Raw genomic sequence first — 20681 nt, forward strand, 5'->3', positions numbered from 1 at the left:
GGTCTTTGAGTTTGAGAAAGCTGTGTAGAGATCATGTGCTCTGTGTGGACAAGGAGGAGGCCAGTCCAGATGCAAGACAAAGATTTGTTTGTCCATTGTTACATTTCATACAGAAGTATCTGATTGCGTAGAGAGTAGAAATTGAAAAGTTCTGCATGGATGCTTTTTGCATGATAGCCAGAGCCTTGCTTAAATCAGACTTAGTTTTGTTTCCAGCTTGTTTTCTTTTTTGGTTTTAAAGATGAGCAAAGTCAGACAGTAATTTAATTCTCTATCATGGGTGGTAATGTGTTTTAAAAGTGACATACAGCAAGGACACATCTGTACATGGTGTGTAAAGGTGTTGTACTGTCTGACTGCCCCAACTAGCATCCAAAAAAGAAATATAAACCAAAACCATAAGTATGTGAAGGGTACAGTATGCTGTCCTTCAATTTTGTGATATTATTTTATTTCATTACATGAAGATGACATTGTTGGCAGGGCCACACAGTTTTTGTCTTTTAGCTTTTTTTTGTCAGCATGTTTTCAAATGGTGGCATTTTTATTGTTCTTTAATGTAAGGATGTTTTAAACAGTGGAGATTGTGTGATGAACAATGCACTGACAGGTCATTGTTGATTTGTAGAGATTATTTTCTCAGGATTGGTTTTGCCTTTGGATGTATGTATTTTAATGGAACATTACTGTGAAAATGTAGATGTGTTGTTTTCTTTTTAACAGTGTACTTCCTGTGAAAGTTTTGTTTAGCACATTGTTGTCATAAAAAAATGCACTTTTCTGTCACCAACTACTGTAGATAGGTTGTTTTGCTAAGTGGGAAATTTGGCAGTTGCTATGAGTAAGAGAATTAATATTTCATGCAAATGCACTGGAGGTAATATGTGGTTGAACAATGTAGTCCTTTCATTGATTTGCTTGTTTTCCCCTTTCTAGCCTCTTTTACCAAAAGCAGTACAATTTTGATTTTCTGTATTTTTGTCTTGATGTTTTTTCCTCTGATCTCTAGTACATTTTGAAATTCTCGCAAATGTCTTTTTTTATTTTATTGTATTACTCTATTTTTAGAGGAGTTAAAGAAACATGTAAAACACTACATCTGCTTCCTCCAAGGTTTACTGATGATCTTTCAGATACCAATATGCATCTTTTCTGCAAAAATAAAAAAAGTTGAAATACATTTTCCTAAGAGAGAACTGTAGATCCACCATCAGTACTGCAGAGGCTGTTCAGTATTGCACTGTGCCTGGCTTTCACTCTGCCTCTATTATAGGTAATGGGTTACTTTAGTATTTTTCAACCTGGACCCTTTTTTACCATGATTTTGTATATAAGTGACTCGTGGGAACATGGACTGTATATAAAGATGGACGACACGCCCCCCCTTGCTCCCATTATGCTGACGTGAGGTTAAAATATCAGAGATATGGGCATTGCCATCTTGCAAGGGTGATGTCATTGCTTCTAAGGCAAAATATGCAGTGGGGGAGTTCCCGCTGAAACACCTGTCCCACCAATTGTGAGCAGCTACACTGAATGTAAGTGCATGAATTGGCTTACATATTATGGTAGAAAAGCCCCCTTTTGTTTAATTTCATAACTCATTAAAACCAAACTTATCGTAAAAACAAACACTTAACAAACATCAGCATGATGAGAACTACCTTCAGTGACAGCGCACTGCAGCTGGAAGTCAAGAAACAGGCTTCAATGTAACTACTTGGGGCATGTGTGCATCGTCAATTTACGCTCAATGAAGAGTTTGTTTTTGCCAATGACAGGCTCAATTTGTTATCTCATGTGTTTGACAACATTATGAGAGGATCCGTACAGAGATATACCTTGTTAAAGAGTGAGATCCTTTTTTTTAAGCAGAAACAACCGTGAAATCGCCATCGCCAAACAACAATTTTCAGGCTGTTTCCAGTTAAACAATAAGGCTCTTACTCTTTAACAAAAAGCTGTGCAGGGTCCTCTGCATAACGTTGTCAGACACTGAAAATAAGCCTCTCAGTGGCAAAACCCAATTAAGTGGTTGTAAAATGATGACAGAAAATGCCCCCAGTAGTTTTATTGGGCTTTCTTTCGATACTAGACCAATTTTTAAAATGATTGTTCCAATAAGTCACTTTGACACAAAAATGTTTGAAAATAGGGTCCTGACTGAAAAATACTGAAGTTACCCTTTAATACTCTACAATGTGTTATCAACAGTTCAAGGTCACTGTATTTGTATGTGAACGTTTGTACTTGATCTACCTGTGGTTGAAGACAGTAGCTTATGTACCTAATTGCATTTGGTCTATGCAGTTATCAAAAAGATTTTTTAAAAGTCAGAAATGTTTTTACACGTACCTTTTCCTCTCAGCCTCAATATGTTGATGTTGGTGGAGGTTGAAATTTTACTGTACTGTAAAAAGTCAATAGCCAGATTTCACTTCTATTACTATGCACCCTAATCTTTCTGTACTGTAAATGTTTCTATACCCAGCACTCACTCTAATGTCTAATTTAGGGAAACTGTAGAGGAATGTCACTAATAATTCTACGTCCACTTGTATAAAGAATAAATCTTTTTGTAAAAAAACTTTATATATTTGTCATAGTCGTTACAAAATTATTATGTGGTGCTGAATTCATGTGCTGTTTTGCCAGAATCAAAGACGAAGGTCAAATGATCTGACTAATAGGCTTCCTGCAGACAAGTTACCATTTGGTGCAGCATATACCGAGGAGATACTCTGTCCCTGCTGCTGTTCTGCATAGGTCTGAACCCCCTCAGCCAGATCATCAATTAAAGTGGCCAAGGCTACTGGTTCCCAAGTGGAGCAACCATCTGCCACCTCTTCTACATGGATGACATCAAGCTGTACGCTAAGAATAAGCATGACGTTGACTCGCTGATCCACATCACCAGGATCTATAGCAATTCATTTTTCGACATGCTATACTATTCATTCACGCTAGATAAGTGCAGGCACATGGTACCGAGGCAGGATGGTCACAACTGAAGGGGTTGAACTACCAGAAGGCAACATAGCAGATGCACCGGACAATTACAAATACCTTGGAATCCCGCAGGCAAATGGGAACCATTATGAGGCTGCAAGGAAGTCAGCCACAACCAGATACCTTCACAGATTAAGGCAAGTCCTGAAAAGTCAGCTGAATGGGAGAAACAAGGTCAAAGCCATCGACACATGCGCACTGCCAGTCATCAGCTGGTATAATAACCTGACTAAAGAAAGAGAGAGAGGCCACATGAAAACTCCTCACAATACATGGTGGGTTTCACCCCAAGTTCAACACCCTGAGACTGTTTACTAAGTGAAAGCAGGACGGCCAAGGGCTAGTGGGCATCAGAGCCACTTTCCAGGATGAAACAGCTAAAATCCAGGAGTACATCAGAAAGACTGCCCCAAGCCATCACTTGCTAAGTGAGTGTCTCAGGCAGCAGAAGCCCAGTGATGATAATGGTGAGGAAGAGGAGGAGGAGACAGATAGAAAAAGTGGATGACCTGGAGAAATCCTACCAATGGCTGGAAAAGACTGGTCTAAAGGACAGCACAGAGGCACTGATCGTGGCAGGATTTGCCAGGCAAACTGCAGGCAAAACAGGTGCAGGCTGTGCAAAGATGCCCCTGAGACAGTCCAGCACATAACAGCAGGGTGTAAGATGCAGGTAGGCACAGAGTACATGGAGCGCTATGACCAAGTGGCTGGCATCGTGTACAGGAAGATCTGTGCTGAGTATTGGTTACAACTCCCAAGCTCCAAATGGAAAACACCTTCCCCTTTGCGACCCGTGTTCCTCCACCCATCTTCTCAGAGGGATGCTGGGGACACAAGTGCTGCAGAGGAGGTGCAGGTCATTCCCTTGTACTACAGAGCTCAGTCAGACTGCAGCCTTGTAAAGACACAATGAAGGGAAGAAGGAAAATAATATGGACGTAAGAGAACATTATGATAAATAGAATGATGAGAGGAGGATGACAAGAAGAATACATAGACAGCAGATGAAAGGAGGCAGGTAGCGTGGATGGAAATAACTCTAAAGAGAGAGTGGTGGAGAATGGCAGGACTAAGATCCTTTGGGACTTCAAGATCCAGACTGAAAATCTGGACCAACCAGACATCGTAGTGGTTCATAAAGAGCAGAAGAAGGCAGTAGCGACAGATAGAGTAATCCCAGATATTATGAGGAAGAAGGAACATGAGAAGCTCGAGGAATACCAAGGGCTAAAAGAGGAGTTAGAGGAGGTGTGAAAGGTGTAGACAGCAGTGGCGATCGGAACACTAGGGGCTTTAACCCCCAAACTGGGAAACTCTAAAGAGAGAGTGGTGGAGGAACAACATCTGAAATCTCAATCTCAGTCCAGAAGTGTGCAGTCCTAGGAACAACTAAAAATACTGCGCAGGAGCCCTGAGCTCCCAGGCCTCTGGTAGAGGACTGAGTTTGAAGGAAGAAACCATCCAAAGGTAAAGGGGGGAATATATACTGTGTGTATATATATATATATATATATATATATATATCTATATATATATATAGACACACATTTTTTTTGTCACAACATTTTTCTTCACCTACCTTTATACACATCCTGTTACAATCAAATACTATGTAGCATACTACAAACATGAATCTGTCACATTATATTATTAAGTTAAAACAATGCGGCCATCATAACAGAGTAAGGACAAAGGTCAGGTGAGCTTAGTCTTGTGTTTGTTTTTTTTATTTAATGGTAAATTCTCAGTGGCATAAATTCAATCTGTGGATCCCCAGCTCAAGCTGCCCTCCTGTTGATATCTAACAAGTGAATCTTTCAGACTCACTTGCACTGTACAAGCAGTACCAAAAACACAGACATATTTGTTTTTAACACAGAGCCCAGCAGTTTTGAGAAAGAAAGCAGATTATTATACTTCTACACAAATATTCACCATGACTCCAGGCTGCAGGAGTGCCCAGCGCAGTCCTGAGGTGTTATCAAAATAATTCTGTCCTGTGACTGGACGTCAGTGTCTCTTGCTCAAAAACACACACACTTACGATGAAGTGGAATAAAAATTTTGAGAGTAGCAGAGAAAATCGGTTATCCAATCAGCTGATATTATATGAACTGACCAGCCTTTGGTGTTCTCACACATTGTAGTATTTTATTCTCGCTGACTTTCTGATTGGGCGGCAGCATACTACGGCCAGTAACACATATACTTTTTTATTGTATGTTATGCACATCATGGTGAATATAATAGGCATACGAATGGGTAACAAATTAAAAGAAAAACAACATACTTTCTTTTTTGAGAGAATTATTTCATAGGTACATTCAGATACAAGATGGAAAAACACAACAAACACACTTTTAAAGAGTTTGTTTTCATACATTTTGAGGTTTTGCTGTCAAACTGCAAATCCAAAAAATGTATTTTAAAAATAACAGCAACTGCATTTGTACCAATGAAAATAAGCAATCAATTCCTAATGTTATTTCAGAGAGTTCAGAGGAGAATGGCCAGACTGGTTCGAGCTGATAGAAAGGCAACAGTAACTCAAATAACCACTCGTTACAACCGAGGTATGCAGAAGAGCATCTCTGAACGCACAACACGTCGAACCTTGAGGCAGATGGGCTACAGCAGCAGAAGACCACACCGGGTGCCACTCCTGTCAGCTAAGAACAGGAAACTGAGGCTACAATTCGCACAGGCTCACCAAAATTGGACAATACAAGATTGGAAAAACGTTGCCCGGTCTGATGAGTCTCGATTTCTGCTGCGACATTCAGATGGTAGGGTCAGAATTTGGCGTCAACAACATGAAAGCATGGATCCATCCTGCCTTGTATCAACGGTTCAGGCTGGTGGTGGTGGTGTAATGGTGTGGGGGTTATTTTCTTGGCACACTTTGGGCCCCTTAGTACCAATTGAGTATCGTTGCAACACCACAGCCTACCTGAGTATTGTTGCTGACCATGTCCATCCCTTTATGACCACAGTGTACCCATCTTCTGATGGCTACTTCCCGCAGGATAACACGCCATGTCATAAAGCTCGAATCATCTCAGACTGGTTTCTTGAACATGACAATGAGTTCACTGTACTCAAATGGCCTCCACAGTCACCAGATTTCAATCCAATAGAGCACCTTTGGGATGTGGTGTGCAGCCGACAAATCTGCAGCAACTGCGTGATGCTATCATGTCAATATGGACCAAACTCTCTGAGGACTGTTTCCAGTACCTTGTTGAATCTATGCCACGAAGAATTAAGGCAGTTCTGAGGGCAAAAGGGGGTCCAACCCAGTACTAGCAAGGTGTACCTAATAAAGTGGCCGGTGAGTGTATGTTGAAGTAAGTATTCCTCTAAAGTGACAAAATGCAGTAGAATCTGTGAGAATTTAAAGCAGCTTTATAAAATGATTCATAGGTTTATAGGACCCAGTGTCTGAAACCAGTAAAAACACTGAAGAAAGCATTATAAATTATTTTTTCTCCATGCTGTTTGGCATGTCGCAGATGGGCGAGTAGCCCAGCACCTGCTAATTGGTCTCCTTTTGCCTGAGCATGCTCCTCCACCAGCTGGTATTCATCTGTCTAATTACAGCTTAGGTTAGATAGAGATGTGGTGCTTCTTTCTTGTGCGAGCCCTGATGAAGGCCCTTTGTTGGTGGAAACATGTTGCCTTTATTTAATTCTGTTCCTTCATTAACTTACCTTTATAATAAAGCTTTTTGTTAGAAAAAGAGTGCCTTCCTTTAGCTCCCTTTTTCTACTTTCTTTTTATTAAAGTTTTTTTTAGCAGGAGCTGAATTTTACACAGAGGTAGTCCCATAACAGAACTGATTTGACCAACATTTTACAACATTCTACACTATGATTTTTAACATTTTTTGACGACATACCATACAATGATGTTTTGATCAAATGTTTGTCGACATACTAAACTATGGCATTTTGATCACATTTTTTTTTTACTACATACTGTACAGTGACATTTTAAACACATTTATGGAAACATACTTTACAATGTCATTTTGGTCAAATTTTTGACAACATGCGATACTATGGTGTTTTGACCAGATTTTTTACGATATGGTATGATATAACGTTTTAAATAAATTTTTTTTGATGATATGCTGTTTTGGGGGCATGTTTTTTTTGGAGATTTTTGCCTTGCTTTTTTGGTCATTTTTTTCGACATGCTATATTATGGTGTTTTTTGATATTTCTGCACGTTTTAATGCTATGGTGTGTCCCAGCGGGTTATTTTAAGCTGTTTTAAGGTGTTTTAAAATTGTTTTTGGGAAAGTCATTTTATGAAATTTTTGTCATACTAGAGCCTTGCTTTTTTGGTCATTTTTTTGTTATTTTTGACATTTTTGTCATACTATAGCCTTGCTTTTTTGGTCATTTTTTCGACACTCTATTTATAGAGTTTTTGGCCATTTTTGCACGTTTCAATGCTATGGCATTTCTCAGCACGCTATTTTTCTGCTGTTTTGAGGTGTTTTCAGCTGTTTTTGGGACATGTCATTTTTTGAGATTTTTGCCATACTATAGCCTTGCTTTTTTGGTCATTTTTTCGACACTGCTATTTCATAGTGTTTTTGGCCATTTTTTGCACATTTTCAATGCTATGGCATTTCTCAGCACGCTATTTTCTGCTGTTTTGAGGTGTTTAAAAACTGTTTTTGGGACATGTCATTTTTTGACATTTTTGCCATACTATAGCCTTGCTTTTTTTGGTCATTTTTTCAACATGCTATTTATATTATGGTGTTTTTTGGCCATTTTTGCAGGTTTCAATGCTATGGCATTTCTCAGCACGCTATTTTATGCTGTTTTGAGGTGTTTTTAAAACTGTTTTTTGGGACATGTCATTTTTTGACATTTTTGCCATACTATAGCCTTGCTTTTTTGGTCATTTTTTCGACATGCTATATTATGGTGTTTTTGGCCATTTTTGCACGTTTTAATGCTATGGCATTTCTCAGCACGCTATTTTATGCTGTTTTGAGGTGTTTTAAAACTGTTTTTGGGACATGTCATTTTTTGACATTTTTGCCATACTATAGCCTTGCTTTTTTGGTCATTTTTTCGACATGCTATTTTATGGTGTTTTTGGCCATTTTTGCACGTTTTTCAATGCTATGGCATTTCTCAGCACGCTATTTTCTGCTGTTTTGAGGTGTTTAAAAACTGTTTTTGGGACATGTCATTTTTTGACATTTTTGCCATACTATAGCCTTGCTTTTTTGGTCATTTTTTTCGACATGCTATATTATGGTGTTTTTGGCCATTTTTTTGCACGTTTTAATGCTATGGCATGTTCTCAGCACGCTATTTTATGCTGTTTTGAGGTGTTTTAAAACTGTTTTTGGGACATGTCATTTTTTGACATTTTTGCCATACTATAGCCTTGCTTTTTTTGGTCATTTTTTTTCGACATGCTATATTATGGTGTTTTTGGCCATTTTTGCACGTTTTAATGCTATGGCGTGTCTCAGCACGCTATTTTATGCTGTTTTGAGGTGTTTTAAAGCTGTTTTTGGGACATGTCATTTTTTGACATTTTTGCCATACTATAGCCTTGCTTTTTTGGTCATTTTTTCGACATGCTATATTATGGTGTTTTTTGGCCATTTTTGCACGTTTTAATGCTATGGCATTTCTCAGCACGCTATTTTTCTGCTGTTTTGAGGTGTTTTTAAAGCTGTTTTTTTGGGACATGTCATTTTTTGACATTTTTGCCATACTATAGCCTTGCTTTTTTGGTCATTTTTTCGACATGCATATATTATGGTGTTTTTTGGCCATTTTTGCACGTTTTAATGCTATGGTGTTCTCAGCACGCTATTTTATGCTGTTTTGAGGTGTTTTAAAAACTGTTTTTGGGACATGTCATTTTTTTTGACATTTTTGCCATACTATAGCCTTGCTTTTTTGGTCATTTTGTTCGACATGCTATATTATGATGTTTTTGGATATTTTTGCACGTTTTAATGCTATGGCATTTCTCAGCACGCTATTTTCTGCTGTTTTGAGGTGTTTAAAACTGTTTTCGGGACATGTCATTTTTTGACATTTTTGCCATACTATAGCCTTGCTTTTTTGGTCATTTTTTTCAACATGCTATATTATGGTGTTTTTGGATATTTTTGCACGTTTTAAAAGTTTTTTAATCTGTTTTTGGGTCCTGTCATTTTTTGACATTTTTGCCATACTTGCCTTGGCTATGGCATGTGCCTTGCTATGGCATGTCCCAGCAGGTTATTTTCTGCTGTTTTGAGGTGTTTAAAACTGTTTTTGAGACATGTCATTTTTTGACGTTTTTGCTACACTATAGTCTTGCTTTTTTGGTCATTTCGTTCGACATGATGTATTATGATGTTTCTGGCCATTTTTGCACGTTTTAATGCTATGGTGTTCTCAGCATGCTATTTCATGCTGATTTGAGATGTTTTCTGTTGTTTCTTGGACATGTCAGTTTTTGACATTTTTGCCACACTATAGTATTGCTTTACTTTTTTGGTCTATTTTGGCCTCTTTTGCACTTTGTATACCACAACGCATCTCTATAAGCCATAATATGTCATTTTTAGCCATTTTAATGAAGTGTCAAAATTTGAAATTTTTTGACATACTATAAAATGGAACTTTTGGTAATTTTTTTTTAACATGCTAAATTACGATGTTCTATGCCTTTTTTTTCACTTGTTTTCCACATTGTATACTACAATGCATCTCTACAAGCTATCGTATGTTTTTTCTTATCATTTTTATGACATGTCAAAATTTGACATATGTTTAATACTATAGCATGGTGTTTTTTGTAATTTCATCAACATGCTAAATCATTACTTTTTGGTCTATTATGACATTTTTTGCACTTTGTTTACTTTTACACATCTGTACAAGCTATCATATGTCGTTTTTAGCCATTTTAAATGACATGTCAAAATGTGAAATTTTTTGACATACTATAGAATGGCGTTTTTGGTCATTTTTTCAACATGCTAAATTATGACGTTTTTGGCCTCTTTTGGCCTTGTTTTCGACATTCTATACTACAACGCATTGCTTCAAGCTATAATATGTCGTTTTCAGCCATTTTTATAACATGCCAAAATTTGACATTTTTCAATCATGTTTTTTGCCATTTTTTCGACTTGCCAAATGATATTGTTTTTGACCTGTTTTTTAACATTGTATGCTATGATGTGTCTCTACAAGCTAGAATATGTACTGTATATATTCAACATGTCAAAATTGGACAGTTTTTGACATAATACGTTTTCAGCCATTTTTCGGACATGCTATATTATGATGTTTTTGGCCTTTTATTTTCGACACACTATACTATGGCTTTTTAAGCCATTTTTTTTAACATGCTGAATTATGACATCTTTGGCATTTTTGGGGCTTTTTTTCCATATTGTATACTATAATCTATCTCTATAAAGCTATAATATGTAATTTCCAGCCATTTGTCAAAATCTGACATTTTTCCACATACCATATCATTTCCAGACATTGTATACTATGATGTGTCTGTACAAGCATTAGTGTGCTATTTTCAGCCATTTTTTCGACATGTCAAAATCTGATATTTTTCGACACACTACACTGTTATTTTCAGCCATTTTCTCAACATGTCAAAATTTGACATTTTTCGATGTACTATACTATGTCGTTTTCAGCACAACCAAGACCACGATCCAGGCTGAGCCGGAAGTACAGCATCAGTGCAGCCACAGCACAAGCACAGCCAAAAGAAAGATGACAGCAAGCACAGCCATCACCACGATCCAGGCACAGCCAGGATTGCAGCCAAGATCTGGGAAAAACTAAACTAAAACGTGTCATTTGACAGGTTGAAAGAACAGCTGAAAATGACAAATCACAACTCGTCAAGACATGTCATAGTATAAGTTGAAAGAACACCAAATACGTCATAATATAGCATGCTGAAAAATGGCATAAAACAACATAATGGAGTATGTTGAAGAAAAAGCTAAAAACAACATATTGTAGCTTGTCAAGGCATGTCATAGTATAGTACTTCAAGTAAAAAAAAACAGCCCAAAACGTGACAATAAAGCAGGTTGAAAAATGGCTTTGGCAAAATAATATAGTATGTTGAAAAACTTCAAATTTCAAATGTCAAAAATAAAGTTATAAACAATATATTATAACTTGTCGAGACACGGCATAGTATAGCATTTTTTTTTAAATTGGCCAAAAACTTCATAATATAGCACATCGAAAAAACAGCTGAAAACGTCATAATATACCATGACGAAAAGAAAATGGCAGAAACAACATAGTGCAGTATGTCAAAAAATACCAAAGTTTAATGCCGAAAAACAGCTGAAAATTACATCACAGCTTGTTGAAACACGTCATAGTATAGTCAGTTGAAAAAACAGCCAACATCATAATATAGCGTGTCCAAAAAATAGCTGAAAACGACACGGTATAGTATGTTGTAAAAATGTCAAATTTTCACATTGAAAAAATAGCTAGAAACAACATATTATAGCTTGTCAATACATGTCATATCAGAATCAGAATCCTGTTCTATTGCCAAGTCCATTTACATATACAAGGAATGTGACTTGGTGTTTTGGTGCAAACAATTAACATAAAGGACGAGTAAAAATAGTGTATTTTAATAGAAGAGGACATAAGATTAAAAACATAGAAGCAATTTAAATATATAAAATGAAAAAAATAGACAATAGACATCAAAATAGAAAAAATAACAAAATGTATGTACAAAAGGTGCAATGGAGGGACTGTACAGTTTTCAGAAGTAGAGTGACAGTGCAAATATCTTAAGTCTAAATAATTAAGTAATAATAATAACAATTAAACCCACAGTGTGCATGAAAGAAATCCAGTCCAGTGTGTGTTAATGTAACACATAAAAACTGATTTAGCCTAACATTAATATGATGTTTTCAGACTCTGGGGCTGGACTAGAGCCTGTGTCATGTGGGCGGTGCAGGAGGGGGGAGGGCCGGAGTATTGTTCATGGTGTTGACAACAGAAGGGAAGAAACTGTTTTTGAGTCGTGAGATTTTGGTCCTGATGGACTGCAGCCTCTTGCCAGAGAGGAAGGTCTCAAAAAGTCTGTGTCCAGGGTGAGAGGAGTCAGCCACAATTTTACCTGCACGCCTCAGGGCCCTGGAGGTGTGCAGTTCATGGAGAGATGGCAGGTGGCTGCCAATCACCCTCTCTGCAGCGCAGATGATACACTGCAGCCTGTTCTTGTCCCTCGCTGTGGCTGCAGCGTATCACACTGTGATGGAGGAGGTGAGGATAGACTCAATGATGGCGGTGTAGAAGTGCACCATCATTGTCTATTGGCAGGTTGAATTTCTTCAGCTGCCACAGGATGTACATCCTCTGCTGGGCTTTCTTGATGATGGAGCTGATGTTCAGCTCCCACTTGAGGTCCTGGGTGTCGATGGTCCCCAAGAGATGGAAGGACTCCACAGTGGAAATTGGGGAGTCACAGAGGGTGATGGGGCAGGGTGGCAGCGATCCTTCTGAAATCCATTACTATTTCCACTGTCTTCGAAGCATTAAGCTCTAGGTTGTTCTCGTTGCACCAGGTCATCAGATGGTCAACCTCCCACCTGTAGGCGGACTCATCTCCACCAGAGATGAGTCCAATGAGGGTGGTGTCATCTGCAAACTTGAGGAGCTAGACGGACTGATGACTTGAGGTGCAGCTGTTCATGTACAGGTAGAAGAGGAGAGGAGAAAGAACGCAGCCTTGGGGGGAGCCGGTGCTGATGGTTCTGCTGTCAGAAACATGCTTCCCCAGCTTCACCTGCTGCTTCCTGTCAGACAGGAAGTCTGTGATCCACCTGCTGGTGGAATCAGACACGTTCAGCTTGGAGAGCTTGTCCTGTAGCAGAGCCTGGATTACTGAATTAAAAGAAGAGCTGAAATCCAGGATCCTGGCGTAGGTTCCACCTGAGTCCAGATGCTCGAGGATGAAGTGGAGGACCAGGTTGACACAGGTGTCTACAGACCTGTTGGTCCTGTTGGTGAACTGCAAGGGTCCAGGAGAGGTCCTGTGGTGGGTTTCAGGTGTGACAGTACTTTCTGTTAAGTACCCTTTGTTTTGCTTTCCGGCAAAACAGTGTCAACAGTGGCTGGTGTACTGATTTGACAGTGATACAAAAGCATTGTTCTTCTGGGTTGGAAACTTTTTCCATTCACTGTTAACCTTTTAATTCTCCCCGTGAGTTTGCTTCATTCATTCTGGTCTGTGTTTACATTCCACCGCAGGCCAACATGCACGAGGCACAGAGCACGCTTGCCAACCAGATACAGAGTGTGGAGCGGACATACCCGGACTACTTAGTTATTGCCCTTGGGGACTTTAACAAAGGGAATCTAAGTCAAGAACTTCCAAAATATAGACAGTTTATTTATGTGCGGGGAATGTTTTGGATCATTGTTACACCACTATCAGCAATGCGTATCATGCTGTTCCCCGCAGTGCACGTTATGGTTTATTTGATTCCTGCATACAGGCAAAAATTAAAGCTCTGCAAAACTGCTGTGAGGACATCAAAACAGTGGACCAGTGCAGCTGTGGAGAATTTAAAGGTGTGTTTGCACTGTACTGATTCGGATACTTTCAGAACTGCCACAAACAGTCTAGATGAGTACAGAGAGGCTGTGATGTCATACATCAGCTTTTTCCAGGACTTGTGTGTAACATCACGCACTACGGTGAGTTACAACAACGACAAGCCCTTGTTCACAGCCAAGCTGGCAGACAAACCAGGAGGTATTCAAGAGTGGGTACAAGGAGGGCTACAAAAAAAGCTAAATACACCTTTAGCAGGGTGGCGAAAGGTTTTTTTGACAATATATCCCCCTAAATCCTACACACTGGTCCTTTTAGTTAAACAGATTTTTTGGGGAAGCAGGGGAAGCAAAAAACAACAACAGACATTCATTTGCCAATTGGCAGCCAGCTACAGTCAACTATCTTGATTTTGTTAGTAATGCAACAATTGCTTTAATCCCACATCCAGCAAAGCTCAAATCTTTTCAATTTACTGTATAAAAAGTAATTTACTGTCAGGAATCTGAAAAGAAATGTTATTAGTCAGGAAAGGAACATGTAGTACTGGTCAGTGCAGAGGTGGGTGCGAGGGCACTCTCACGAAAGTTAATGCCCAACAGGGGTCATTCATTTGGGCTGGAATTTGTGCCGAACAAAAGCCAGACTGACCCCGACCAAACACCCACTCAGAAAGCACAGAAAGCTGTCCAAAGTCATCTTCTGGTTGGCTAAGCTGCCCACACTCGCTCTCTACAAAAACGAAGAGAACCTTCATGTTCATGTGGTAGTCAGATTCAGTCTGTTCCTTTTCCCCTATTTTCATACCAACATTTTCTAAGCTCCCCTTCCTCCATCCATTCATCCACCCATCCATCCATCCTCTACCCATTCTTTCCTCCCTCTGTCCTCATTCCCTCACTCCTCCCACCCCTGCTGCTGAGGACTTCGGTTCCCAAACTGGACCCCTGGCTCAGCCCTCCACGGTCACATGACACAGATTCAGAGATCCAGAGTAGTAAAGTACAAAGCACTCAGCATGTATACTCCACAGAAACATCAGAGGGCCACTGTGCTGTTACACCTCTGAACAGAGTAACCCTCGGCTCACTTTCTGCTGCACTTGAGTAACGTCTCACCAGAACTGACTACCTCCTACTTCCTTTCCCACCAGCAGGTAGGCGGCATGTCGTCTCATTTAGAATGATAAATAGAGGTAATTTAAAATGTTGAAAGGAGCACAGTTTATGGAGCATTGTGTTAAGTTGTGTAATCTTATAATGAGAAACTTTGTCACATGGAAAGTGACATTGTGTCCTGTTTAGAGTTTTGGAAACAGAAAACCGTCTAACACCTAGGTCTGGCAGGTTCTCCATTGCAATTATTAGAACTAGATCTTAGCTGTCCTTATCTAACCTAACTCTATGAGCTTAACATTTTATAAGCATTACTGTGTTGTAAAACAAAATAAATTTAAAAAAAAACACAGTAAAATATGTCATTATTTTGCCTAAGTAAAAAATTATATAAAACTAAAAGACAAAATGTCAAACAAAGCAGTTTAATATCACTTTATCTAAACTAAATCACTGTAATATTATCAACCTTGTCTGGGCAGCTCTTACTCCTCCTATTTGTAGCTAACAACCTTGAAAAAAGGTTATGCTTTGACTGTCTGTGGACATTATCACATAATCATGAGCCCCCCCTCCCTTTTTCTTTCCTTGTATTGCTGCTCCCGAGTCAGCGTTGTTCAGCAAAATCCGGAATTATTCAAAAAAGGATCAAATGTTGGATAAAAATGTAAAGGACAACCAAAGTCACAGTTATTTGGGTCTCATTAAAACACTCATACACAGGGTCCTGTCTAACTTCATGTTGCTACAAAGTGCAGTTGATAACTGGTATTACTAACAATGGCGATACTGGTTTGAACTGGTATTGGCTTTAAAAGTAACTGTGTGTCAAATGGGACTAACTGAAAAAGCCAAATGTAAGCCAATTCAGCTGGTTAAAAGCAACACCATACTGTGCGCTATGAGCACCGTGACTTGACAGACCGGAAATTTTAGTTTTTTGGTTCACTCCCGAGATGACTGTGAAATCATGATTGGAGTTGCAAACAAACAACCAACATTGGCTCATGCAAAACAACTGCTGGCACAATGAGAAGCCAGTGGGGGCTCAGCAGATCATGATAAATAAAGTGGGGGGGGGGCAGAGGGACAGACGGAGAGTCATTCATTCAGCGTGGTAGTACATAACTACCACATTAAATGTGTGCAGCCGAAAGCAGGTTCACACTTCACACTCAAACTGAAGCCTGTGAGTTTAAGAGAGGGCAGGCCACAAGATGGTAAGCTGGTTGGGGGATGGAAAAGGAAAGGGAGGAGCTATTCTCTCTGAGCTCTGCCCCTTCACTCTCTCTCCTCCTATATCTGAGCTCTCAGACTCACACAGACCACATGCCTGCATGATTTTAAAAACCGCCCTCCAATAGAAGGACAACAAAAGTGTCATGGTGGTGCGGCACATGTGCGCCTGTGCAGCTCCTCCCATGTCAAGTGCAGCAGAGACACGGAAGCCGAATGTAAGCCTTTGGATAAGTGAGTGTGTGTAGGAGAAAAGGGGGAGGGAATGCAAACACACACACACACTCGCTTTTGGCTGATGTAACAGAAAAAAAAACTGTGATCACAATGAAGTGATGGTTTTTGAAAAGAAAGAGGGAAGAGGAGAGCTTCCTGGTTGTGTTCTGAATGAGGTAAGATGAGAGATTCTGACACCTTATATGACTGTTTATGAAAGAGGTAAAGGTTATTGGATTTCCTGGTTATCCTCGAACCACACGGCTTAACTCTTCGTCCATACGCTTCTTTTAAAGGGACGAAAAGGAACCAGGATGATTGCTGAGTATTACATATTAGATAAAGATAGATAGAACAGGAAGTTTAATCATGTTTACCTCACATAAACAGGATTTCATTACCTTATTACTGAATGTTAATGATACCTGTGACTGACTTTTTTTCTCTGTAGGATGCTTATTCTCTCTTTAATCTGTATTTATTACACAGCCTCACAATAACTTCTCTTCAATGTTTGTTTGTATTACCACCACGTGGGGTTTCTTTTATGGGCTCAGTGTGTCAGTGTGTGAAAGGTCAGTCTGAGCCCTGCCAAACAGCACATGAGGGAGGGATGGAATAAGTTGGAGTATGCAGGGAGACTGGGAAGGTCAGTCCCAGCCACATGGGGACACACTTTTGTACTTAGTAACACATTTGTGCCATTCGGCTATGCTATTCTTATTTAATGAAACCATAATATATTTTTGTTATTATGTAATTACATATCATTCTCACAGCACTGTTTTTTCTTTTTACCCATGCTAGCTTCCTGGTTTAAGGGATGGCAATGTCAGATTTGGTGGTATCTTGGTTTGAGGAGGGATTGCTGTTCATATTTAGTGTCATCATTAAGTATTTTTTAAAAAAACTGTTTATGCCTAAATGCCTGCAAAAGTGTTATTATATTCCCATCAGCATTGGCTGAACTTTAGTGACAACGTGCAACCGTTAGCATGCAAAAATGCTAAGCTATAAGATGGTGAACATGGCGAACATTACTATAACAAAATAATAATTAGCATTTTATCATTGTCGTGGTGTTCATGTAAGCATGCTAATATTAGCTAAAAGCACTTTAGCTCAGCATCTCAGAGTGTCGTCAGTCATTAAAGCTGTAAATTATTTACCTTGTTAATTACGCACACGCATTACAACAATTTTAAACAAATCCAAAATGCACTTTTGAAGTTGAATAGGCCTAATTACACTTTAAATCGAAAGCTGCATTAGCAAGTGTTTTTGCCTTTTGGTATTTTCTTCAAATGTAACCATAGTCACTCCAGAGCACAAATATTAAAGCATTCATTCAAAGTATTCCCTTTCTCTGGGGTATAAAATCTCCACAACAGAATTCACTCTGTTAAACACTAAAACTCTTCAGTGAAATAATAGCAATATCTCATCACTCCCAGTTCAGACTAGTTTATTACTAAACAATAAATATAAATTTTGAACATATCATTGTAAAGTTGGTTGAAATAGAGGCTCATATTCCACATTAGACTGAAACTTCAGCTTCAATTAAAAAAAAAAAGTTCAATTATCTACATAATTTTTAAATGATCCTATCCTGTGTTTTTTTTTCAGATTGTGCACATCTACATTTCCTGATTGACCTCTACCTGCCTCCATCATGTCGCTGCTGACTCACGTGCTGGCGTGCCTCTTTGGTATGGGCTCCTGGGTGGCCATCAATGGGATGTGGGTGGAGCTGCCCCTGGTCGTACCGGAGATCCCAGAGGGCTGGTATCTACCGTCGTACCTCACAGTCCTCATCCAGATGGCCAACATTGGTCCACTCTTCATCACTCTGATGCACCGCTTCCGCCGAGGGGTGCTCGATGAGCGGCCAGTCATCTACTTTATTGTAGGGCTGGGGATCGTTGCTACATTCCTGCTGGCTTTCTTCTGGAGGCACAGAGTGATGATCGGGGGCTCTTTGCACAGTGTACCCCTGCTGGTGTTAAGTTTCCTGCTCTCTGTGGTGGACTGCACCTCCTCCGTTACCTTTCTGCCTTTCATGATGAGGCTGCGTCCGCAGTACCTCACCACATACTTCGCAGGTGAAGGCCTCAGCGGTCTGGTGCCTGCACTGGTGGCTCTGATTCAAGGTGTTGGTGTAGTCCACTGTCAGAATGCCACTTTGGCTGATACAGCCAACAAAACACTTGATAATGCCACTATGGTAGCTAGTGATGAGCTACAGGCCATCTACCAGCCAGCTAAATTCTCTGTTCAGGTCTTCTTCGTGTTCCTCAGTGCAATGATGGTCGTGTGCCTGGTAGCCTTTATCTTACTCAACCATCATCCAGCTGTGGCTCGAGAGAGAAAGAACGACCTGTATTTCAGTGGTGATCTGGCCTCTGACAAGAGAGAGCAAGGTCTGTCTCTGCACGCCCAGACACCAGAGCAGAAGCCTATGATCAACCCTCTGGAAGGAGGGAGGAGGGAGCCCAGGAGCTCTTTTGGGATGGGGACCTACAGCAATCTGGAGGTGGTGTTCATCTTTGTTGTACTGGCTTGGGTCAACGCTCTGACCAACGCAGTGCTGCCCGCAGTCCAGTCCTACTCCTGTCTGCCTTACGGGAACAAGGCCTACCATCTAGCTGCCACCATGGCGGCTGTTGCTAACCCAGTGGCCTGCTTTATCGCCATGTTTGTGCCGATTAGGTAAAAATGATTACCGGAACCATTTCCTTCCATGCATTGATCACTTTATATAAAGACTAAGATTTTCAATCTCCTCCAGTTTGTTTATAGAGGTAATATTAGATTTCTTTTTAATGAAAAACGTGGTTCAGTGTAACAGATGATACTCACTTTTACCTTATTCATTGATTTTTGTTGTAGGTCTCTGGTCTTCATGGGCTTCTTGACCATGACTGGGACTGGATTTGGAGCCTACATCATGGCCATGGCAGCTCTAAGTCCCTGCCCCCTGCTGGTTCACAGTGGCTCTGGAACTGCAGTCATAGTAAGGCTCTTACCTAAAAAAGAAAGCCACAGGATATCATGTCATAAAAGTCATTCAAAAATTAATTGTACAGCATAAAAGAAAAAGCCATAGTAAAGCATTATATAAAAAGTAAAAAAAAAACTGTCATAAAAAGTCACAGTATAGCAGTTTAATAAAAGTCATAGAGTAGCATTTCTACAAAAGTCACAAAAATAAGTATGTCAAAACAGTCATTAAAAATCTTAGAACAGTTTAGAGCTTTTAATAGCTAAAAGTGCATCATAGTATGGAATGTCATAAAAATGTCATGAAATAAATAAGAAATGGTTTATTCTGGTAAACATGGCATAGTATAGTATGTCATTAAAGGTCATTTCAAAAAGTCAAAAAGCATGTTGAGGTCAAATTAGAGCACTTTGCATATTTGACTGGTATCTGAAAAACAGGAACTGGGTGTCAGAGATGATTGTAATCATGGGTGTATTATAGGGAAGTGATTAGAATGCATAATATTTACCTCTTGTGTGTTGCAGGTGCTGGCCTGGGTGCTGTTTGTCCTGTCCCTGTCCTATGTGAAGGTCATCATCGGGGTGATTCTGCGGGACGAAGGCCACAGTGCCCTCGTGTGGTGTGGAGCAGTAGTGCAGTTGGGTTCCATGGTGGGTGCTCTCTCCATGTTCCCGTTGGTCAGCGTCTACGGACTTTTCAAGTCAGGTGATGCCTGCAACACTAAGTGTCCAATGTAGTAAAGAAACACGTTTAATTTAAAAACTGCTGTACAAAACTGAAATAAAAAAATGCGCTTATCTTAGATGCACTGAACTGAAACAGTCGTGAGCTTTACATATTCCTTTTTGTTTAAACAGATCTGAGAGCTCAGAGTCTACAGCACTATCACTCCATGATGTTAGCAGATTTCTTCTTATCAGAGTCAGATGGTAGATGTATGTTTTACAGATATCTGTATTTATTGACTTGACTAGATCAAACAAGACCATTTTGTCGCTGAGCACATTACAATTCCTTCTCAATTCAGAGGTCAAAGCCAGTTTACTTGAACTGTTAATATGATGTGAACACTTAATTGATTACTGTTGCTTTTATAAGAACCTATGGCTTTAAAGTGTGCCTTATTTGAGACTCTGAAAGATGTGTGCTCATTTTTGGTGTACATGTTTGCACATTATAACTTGCTTTATACATGTTACTTGTGTGGAGAAACTGTTCAACAATACAAAATAAAACATGTTTTATCTCTGCCTAAATAAGTGTTATTCTACAAGTCATCACAAAATTACCTAGCCTCAACACAGCTTGGTTAAAGAGGGCACAGGGGCACAATGTACCAGAGCAGGTTCAGTGGTTGATAAGCATGTAAGGGGACATAATCAACATAAACCCATCTGAGGTATCAAATGTAGTGTGTTTTGGTTGAAGCTGCATCACTGAAAACGAAGTTGAAAAGGGCACTTTTGAATCAAAGACAAAACTGTCAT

General features: G+C 39.6%; 1 protein-coding gene across 2 annotated transcripts; it reads left to right on the top strand.

Annotated features, from left to right (window-relative positions):
- The first annotated feature begins 14658 nt into the window (after positions 1-14658).
- LOC121945752 (riboflavin transporter 2-like) lies at positions 14659-20450 on the top strand. 2 transcript variants are annotated; one of them, XM_042490081.1, is made up of 4 exons: positions 14659-14776; positions 17817-18899; positions 19080-19203; positions 19719-20450. In XM_042490081.1, exons 2-4 carry the CDS (start codon positions 17863-17865, stop codon positions 19929-19931), a joined length of 1374 nt encoding a protein of 457 aa, XP_042346015.1. In that variant the 5' UTR covers positions 14659-14776; positions 17817-17862; the 3' UTR covers positions 19932-20450. The 2 variants fall into 2 exon arrangements, with proteins under 2 accessions (XP_042346015.1, XP_042346014.1); XM_042490080.1 differs by lacking the exon at positions 14659-14776 and adding an exon at positions 16107-16363.
- Positions 20451-20681: the final 231 nt, after the last annotated feature.

This window comes from Plectropomus leopardus, chromosome 7 (assembly GCF_008729295.1).
Source record: "Plectropomus leopardus isolate mb chromosome 7, YSFRI_Pleo_2.0, whole genome shotgun sequence".
Taxonomy (NCBI): Eukaryota; Metazoa; Chordata; class Actinopteri; order Perciformes; family Serranidae; genus Plectropomus; species Plectropomus leopardus.